The sequence below is a fragment of the Bison bison genome, unplaced genomic scaffold (genome assembly GCF_000754665.1).
Source record: "Bison bison bison isolate TAMUID 2011002044 unplaced genomic scaffold, Bison_UMD1.0 scf7180017864035, whole genome shotgun sequence".
Taxonomy (NCBI): Eukaryota; Metazoa; Chordata; class Mammalia; order Artiodactyla; family Bovidae; genus Bison; species Bison bison.
In genome coordinates, this window is record NW_011494607.1 from 18887785 (window position 1) to 18895963 (window position 8179).

An 8179-nucleotide genomic window follows, 5' to 3' on the forward strand; every position below is an offset into this window, starting at 1 on the left:
CTTCTCTGCAAATATACAGTAGAGTTGAAGACTGTTTGTAGCTGTTGATGATCTGTAAAAATATTTCCAAGGTTCTTTCAACGAAAGGTTTCAACTCAAGCAAGATCACAAAGAGGATGATGAGCGCGTCCTAACTGTGCCTTGGTGTGTATTCCATCGGCTCGGCTTGGGCGAGTGACCGTGGCTGCTGTTGCCTGAATGTGGAATTCCTCCGCCCGCCGATCTTCACACGCACAAAGCACATTAAAGAATAAAATGTGTTTATGTCACACCTCTTCCTAGAGGTTGAAAGCGCCAAATGTTACCACATGAATCCTCACAACACCCCTGTGAGGTAGGTAGGTGGAGACTATTGTCCCCCACTTTACAGGTGGGGGAAATGAGGCACACAAGAATTAAGGGACTTGCCCAGAATCACACAGCTAGTCACTGGCAGGGCTTAGGATAAAACCAGTACTGGCTAGCACCTAGCACAGTGCTCTGCACATAGTAGGTGTTCACTGAATATCTATGGGTTTTATTTGACTTATATTTCAACATACAATATACACACAGAAAATACAAGTGGCCACCAAAGAACATTTATCTCCTGCATTCCTTCTGATGACATCACTCATGACTTTGAATCCTACTGGATGAAGGATGTTCAAGGATCCATCTCACACCTAAACCCTCAGGTTGCAGGGGATCAATGTATAAGCAGTCTGTGGACAACCCGCACTTGCACTGCTCTACCACACAATGTTAGTTTTCTAATGAAAACAAAAATGGATTTCGGGAACCATGCTGACTTTTTTATTTTTTTGCCTCTTTGTTTTAAATGGAGCCATTGGAATGGTTCTGTGTCTTGTTTGTACAAAAAAGAAATAAGGCTGCTCTACTCCAGTTAGCTTGTGAGAACTGTGCCAAGCACGAAGATCTCCTCCCAGCTCAATGGGATTTCTGCCTGGGAAACTGGACTGACCCCAGGGAGTGGCAGCTCCAACAGAGGAGGGTCAGCGAGGCTGCCCATCACTTGCACTGTTCATGGTCTGTGTAGTCATCCATGTCCACATCAGAGTCAAAGAGCGAGTGTCCAGTGAAATCTGTGTCTGGGGTTCTGGAAAAACTGTTCTCTGCTCCCTCGTCTTCAAAGGTCTCTGTCCTTGAGTAAAAGCTGAAATCCAGCAGGGGCGTGTGTGTTTTGCTCCCGTCACTGCTCTCCTCTGACTCATAGATGGTGTTGTCATCATCATGGTGCCACTCAGGCCAGAATTTTCTCCTTATCCTCTCACAGTACATAGCGAGATTGATCAGCTCACCTGCAGGGTGGTAAGGAAAGCAAGGGTTAGTTCTCAGAAGCAACCATCTACCAGCCACTTGGCTTTCTGGGCAACTCAGAAGAACTGTGTAGGGTAGGCATGAACAATGCTTTTCCACAGAGGCACTGTTGAAATGTTTAGATTTTATACACAGAAGAAAGGTGAGTGGGAAAAAATAAATTCAGTGAGTGGGCTGGATGAAATTCAGGGGTGAGTCCTAGGATGGTGAGGAGTGAGCAGGGTAGCTGATTCAAAATGGCAGCTAAACTACCCATCGTTTGGCTTTGTGAAACATTTTATTATTTTATGTTTGCATGTCAAGAAAACTAGTGCTTCAGCTGGTTCATCTCTAAATTAATTTATAGTCCATGAAAACACACCAACTGTTAGTTGGACTAAGTCAGCCAGAAGTGATCATTCATTCCACAAATATTTGTAGTGTTGTTACAGGCTGCTGTGCCAAGTAGTTGGAAAAAAAAAATAGGTTAGGAAGCAAATTTTGCCCTGAATCATCCATAAAATAGATAACTCAGAACTGTCTTTATGGATGAACATGCCTGCAAACACACTTAGTAAAACAGAGATTGTTTAATTTTTTAAGTAAAATTCAACACTACACCCATGATTGGGTTCTTGCTTGGTCACCAGGTTACTTCTTTTTACTGTGAATCAAAGGAACACTTTCATTAACTTGCTAAAATTATCCAGGCATTCGTCTGAAACATGACACATATTTGGCTTTCATTTCCTAATTTCAAATGCAAACTGCAAAAAGAGAGTGAGTTTTTGCTTTTGAGCCACCAGATGGCAACACTGCTCAATAAGCTCAATATAATTTGTCACTAACTCTTACAGGATTTTATTGCCCTAAGAATAGTCTTTGGATGTTTATTTTTTTTAATTATATAAACACTCACTTACTGTGTAGGTAATCCATGTTTTATTTCAGAAAATTAGAAAATACAGGTAAGCAAAAAATAAAAGAATTACCAATAATCCCATTTGTCATAACATTTTCATTTATGCTGTTCTTGAAATTTAAGTTTATTTATATATACATTTGGGCTTCCCTTGTGGCTTAGCTTGTAAAGAATTTGCCTTCAGTGCAGGAGACCTGGGTTGGGAAGATACCCTGGAGAAGGGAAAAGCTACCCAACTCCAGTATTCTGGCCTGGAGAATTCCATGGACTCTATAGTCCATGGGGTCACAAAGAGTCAGACATGAGTGAGTGACTTTCACTTTTCACATATATATATTTACATATATTTACATTTACAATGTAGCATTTACTACATATTGTTTCCTATGCTACTTTTTAAAAAATGTTTATTTATTTATTTTTGGCTGTGCTGGGTCTTCCCTACTGCCCGTGAGCTTTTCCTAGTTTCCCATGCTACTTTTTTCACTTAACAACATATGATGAAAACCTTTTAATTTTACTCTATGACCACCTTGATAATTGTATTCTACTTCATTATATAGATGTACCACAGTTTCATTTTACTTCAGCTCCCTATTATAGCCATTTAGGCTGTATCTATATTAATAGCTTTATCGGTTACAGTAACTACTCTATCTCATTTTCTATCAAAGAAGATAATATATATTCATTTTGGAAAATTCTAAGTCTGTATATAGAAATGGTATAAATATATATAATACACACACACACACACACACACATATAAAGAAGAAAACAAAAGCATCAATAATCACACCAATGCAAGGTAATGACAATTAACATTTTGGTGTTTTTCTTTCAGTATTTTTTCAATTTATGTATTGTCATTATTATCATTAGTTGTCACTTCCTGTAACATTGTAAACATTTTCCCACTAAAGTTTTTCAAAACTTTGACTGCTGTTCTGCTTAAATAAACCCATCCCCTACAAAACATAAGGCGAATCCCCCTGCCTCATGGATCCTGTAAACTAATGGATTTGTACATGGTTCACCATGTTCAGTCTTCTCAGATCAAAATAGTTCGACTCACGCTTCTGAGTCCATTCTGATTGCCCCCAACTTGAAGACCTATGAGCTCAGGAGCCAGAAGCCGAGAAGTCCACATCACTGCTCCTTTTGGGAAGACACATGCACATTTTTCACCTAATTTCTCCCTCAGGGAAGCAGTTGTGAAAATGCTTTATCTGGTATTGCTGGCGACCAAAAATTAGATAAAGATGAGGAAGCGGCAGCAAGGGGCCACTGGGGTGGAGGATATCAGAGATGAACTGGGGTCACTTCACAGCTGGGGACCACCTCTTTGCCTCAGTCAAGTCCATTCCCAGAAAGCCAGAACCTAGGTACAAAGTGCACGGAATCCAGATGATAAATGACTGTCTGCACGCCTTCTGTGGCTATCCTCTCTACAGCCCTTTTCTTTACCTTTCATCCAAGAGAGTTGCCCCCCTTCATGACTATGTTTCATTAGAACCTTTTCAATCAGGAACAATAAAAATTAATAATAATAAAAATAGCAAACATGTATATAGGCCTTACTGTGTACCGGGCAATACTTGAAGTGCTTTATTTACTACTGAATTCATATTAACTCCCATCCCTAGTCCTGGCACCAATCCTATGAGAGAGGAGCTATTACTATGTGCATTTATGATAGGAAAACTGAATCAACATAGAAATTAATTAACTTGCCTGAAGTCACACAGCTAGACAGTGGCAGAGCCAGGATTCAAACAAAAGCAGTCCCCAGACTCCAAGCCCTCCACCAAGACTTGACCTTGCCTCTCTCCTGATGAGCTGACAGCCTGGCCTGGGAATTCATAGCTTCCAACTACCTATCACAGATTATTTTTCAGTAATTCTTTCTAGAGTCTCAAGAATTATGAGAGGACAGGTGTTGTCACTCAAAGACAATGGGTTGTCATGAAGAAGCAATCATTCTATCATGCCGTTAAGAAATGGTCTGCTTCAATAAGCAAAGACTGGGAGCTCACATGCCCATCCTCATATCCTGGCCCTGATAAAAAGAGTGAAGCAAAGAGTGAAAATTTACACTTCAATTCACCCTTTATCTGGATTTGCCAATCCCTTCTTATGCATAGACCCTCTACCAGCAGATCCACTCAACATGCTACCAGCCAAAAAGAATGAAAAAAGTCAGCAGAGAAACAGGTTATGTGTGTAGTGTGTGTGTGATATGCTCATGTTAACATAAATGCCTATATTGAAGATGTAAACTTTGTGAAATAATTTTTCAGAACAGGAGGTTTTTTTCTCAAAGAGTACTCAACAAACAGATAATGTCACCTATCAGGCTGGTAAGAATTAAAGCTTGATACCATCCAATGTGGAGAGTCAGACATTGTACAACATGGTTGGTGGAAGTATAAATTGTTAAAAGCTTTTCAGGAAAGTAATGTGAGGTTACCTATTGAAATTTTAAATGCACTTGTGTGTTGGCTCAGGACTCTGCTTTTAGTACTCTCTTCTACTCTTGCCTGGAAAATCCCATGGACAGAGGAGCCTGGGAGGTTGCAGGCCATGGGGTCGCAGAGTCAGACATGACTGAGTGACTTCACATTTCACTTTCACTTTCTACTAAAATAAAAGCATCAGTATGTAAAGACAGATGCACATGGATGTTGAATGTAGTATTATGTCAATGAAGAGAAAGAAAACAAAGATGGAAACAGCCTGAATATCCAATAAGGATTGACTGATATTTGTTATATCAATCCTATAGAATATTGTACAGCTATTAAAACAATAAATATTCTATTTAGCAAAAAAAAATTATAAAGTAATATGTATAACATAATTCCATTTGGTTTTAAAATAATATAAAAACAGCTATATATATGTATGTAAATTTATATATGAAAAATAAAAAGTACAGAAGGGTTCACTTCAAATCCCTAATCTTGGTTTTCTATGGGAGTGATTTTGGACATCTGTGCCTTTATTTTTCATACACAAATTTACATACCTGTATATAACTGTCTTTTTTATTTTATTATTTTAAAATTAAACAGTGGAATTGCACTATACACATTATAATCTTTTCACTAAATAGAATACTATATCTTTTTGATAGCTGCACAATATTCTATAGGAAGGTGGTGCTAATGGTTGAGAATCTGCCTGCCAATGCAGGAGACATGAGACATGAGTTCAATCCCTAGGTGGAGAAAATCCCCTGAAGGAGGGCATGGGCTATAGTCCATGGGGTTGCACAGAGTCAGACATGACTGAAGCAATCTTAGCACACACACACAATATAGGTGAGGAGATGATAAATCTTTTAAAACACACCTGCCTAATTCAACTTATTGTGACAATTGTGTATTACTTTTTAATTTAAAAATCCAATAAAATAAATTAGTAAAATGACTAATGAGTGGTTATTAATATTTTCAGAAAACTGGAGAGGTTATTTATCAGAAAACCAAATGGCCCTTCACCCCGAGGACACTCCCAGACAGGATAAAGAACTTTTCTCTTGAAGTTTCGCTAATGGAAACATTCCCCACTCTTTGGAAAAAGTGACTCATTTCATTTTCCTGTATCACTCCAGCTCCTCCCAGCACCGCTGCAGCCTTGGACCCTTAACCAGCCGATACCTAGAAAACGGGGCTGGCGCCCACACACACTCTGTTTTCAAGGCGTTCCCTCAGCACCTCCCTCTCCATCTTGTGCAGGGTGCCAGCTGTGCCCGTGGTTGCTTCCTTTAACCCCGTGTCACACGAGCAGCAAGGGTGCTGAACATTTCCTCTTTAGAAAAGTTCTTATCAAACTTGAATGTGGCAATGAGGACACCCCGCCCCTTTCCCAGTCTCCCTGAAGCTAATTCACAGATCTAAAAATACAAACACCAGCAAAGGTCACTCAAGCCAACCTTTTCCCAAGACCCAAATTCCCCCACAACCTCTTCCTAAACACCTCCAAATAGGGAACAGTAAGAGTATGGGGTGAGTATGTTTTTCAAGGATTCCAGCATTCTTTCTATCTTATAATCTATCAAAAAATAAGCAAAGAATACATCCAAGTACAATAAATAATTATTGATAGAAAATCTGCTGAACAGGGTTTTTCTTAAAACACAAAGATCTGTCTAGTCAAAGCTATGATTTTTCCAGTAGTCATGTATGGATGTGAGAGCTGGACAATAAAATAGGCTGAGCACCAAAGAATTGATGCCTTCGAACTGTGGTGTTGGAGAAGATTCTTGAGAGCCCCACCTTGGACAGCAAGGAGATCAAAACAGTCAATTCCTAAAGGAAATCAATCCTGAATATTCACTGGAAGGACAGATGGTGAAGCTGAAGCTCCAACACTTTGACCACCTGATTCAAAGAACTGACTCATTGGAAAAGACCCTGATGCTGGGCAAGATTGAAGGGAGGAGGAGAAGGGAACGACAGAGGATGAGATGGTTGGATGGCATCACCAACTCAATGAACATGAATTTGAGCAAACTCCAGAAGATGGTGAGGGACAGGGAGGCCTGGCGTGCTGCAGCCCATGGGGTCGCAACTGAAAAACAAAAACAATGGAGGGTTGTGTTTCTTACAAATTCAGAAAAATAGCATTAGGTTCTTTGATTTTGATCTGGCTCCCCAGGGCGAGCAGTGGAGTGGCAAAACCCTTTCCCTTTTGCTGTTTTATTTTCCAGGCTCTCCATGCTCCACACCTGTGTTAAAGAGGGCCATCCACATGCAATTCTCTAGTAAGGATACTCTGGTCAAAATATCAAATGTGACTCCACATTAAAAGGGTTGCTGAAAAAGACAAGAAATAACAAGTATAGGTGAGCATGTGGAGAAAAAGGAACCCTCATTCACTGCTGTTGGGAATGTAAATCGGTGCTGCCACTATGAAAAACAACGTGGAGGTTACTCAAAAATTAAAAATAAAACTACCATATGATACAGCAATTCCATTCCATTTGAGGTACTTTCAGACACTGCTGATGAGAATATAAATTGAAACAGTCCTTCTAGAAAGCAATTTAGCTGTGTAGACCAAGAGTTTGCACCCTTTGAGACAGTGATTCCCCAACTAGAAATTTAGCTTAAGTAAACAACCAGAGGTAAGCGTATATATATATGTATACAATAAATACACAATATTCACTATAGAATGTTAGTAAAAATTATTTAAAATCACCAGCAAGAGACTTTCCCAGTAGTCCAGTGGTAAAGAATCCACTTGCCAGTACAGGGGACATGGGTTCAGTCCTGGCCCAGGAAAATTCCACATGCCTTGAGGCACCTAAGTCTGTGTGCCACAGCTACTGAGACTGTGCTCTGGAGCCCTTGAGCCACAACTAATAAAGCCTGCACACTCTCAAGTCCGTGCTCTGCAACAGGAGAAACCACCGCAATGAGAAGCCTGACCACTGAAAGCAGAGAAGCTGGCATGTAGCAACGAAGACTTAGTGCAGCCAAAACTAAAGAAAAAGTAAAACAAACCACCCACAAGTCCAGAAAAAGATTAATTACATAAATTACAGTGTAGCTATAGGATATTTTGCAATGACTAACTACATTGTTTTGAAGAATATTTAATAACAAAGGAAATGGCCATAATACAGTTAATCAAAAACTGCCAACTTCAGGATATAACTATTTCAACATGATCTCAATTTTGAAACATATATGCATACATGTAGTTGATAAAAGATGAAGAAACATACTACAATATTAACAGACGCTCTCTGTGGGTGTTAGGGTCACAAGTTATTAACAATCTTTTTATTTTTTTATTTTTTTTTTCACGATTGGTGAGTTTTATTTATTTATTTATTTTAATTTTATTTTTAAACTTTACATAATTGTATTAGTTTTGCCAAATATCAAAATGAATCCATCACAGGTATACATGTGCTCCCCATCCTGAACCCTCCTCCCTCCTCCC

The 8179-nt window shown here is 39.3% G+C and overlaps 1 protein-coding gene across 1 annotated transcript in view; it reads right to left on the reverse strand.

Annotated features, from left to right (window-relative positions):
• Window positions 1-494: 494 nt before the first annotated feature.
• FAXC (failed axon connections homolog (Drosophila)) overlaps window positions 495-8179 on the reverse strand; it is a gene marked incomplete at its 5' end in the record, with an annotated part of 70244 nt that continues 62559 nt past the window's right edge. The window contains one exon of the mRNA XM_010834761.1: window positions 495-1301. Coding sequence (XP_010833063.1) covers window positions 1012-1301 — 290 coding nt within the window. The remainder of the gene's footprint in view (window positions 1302-8179) is intronic.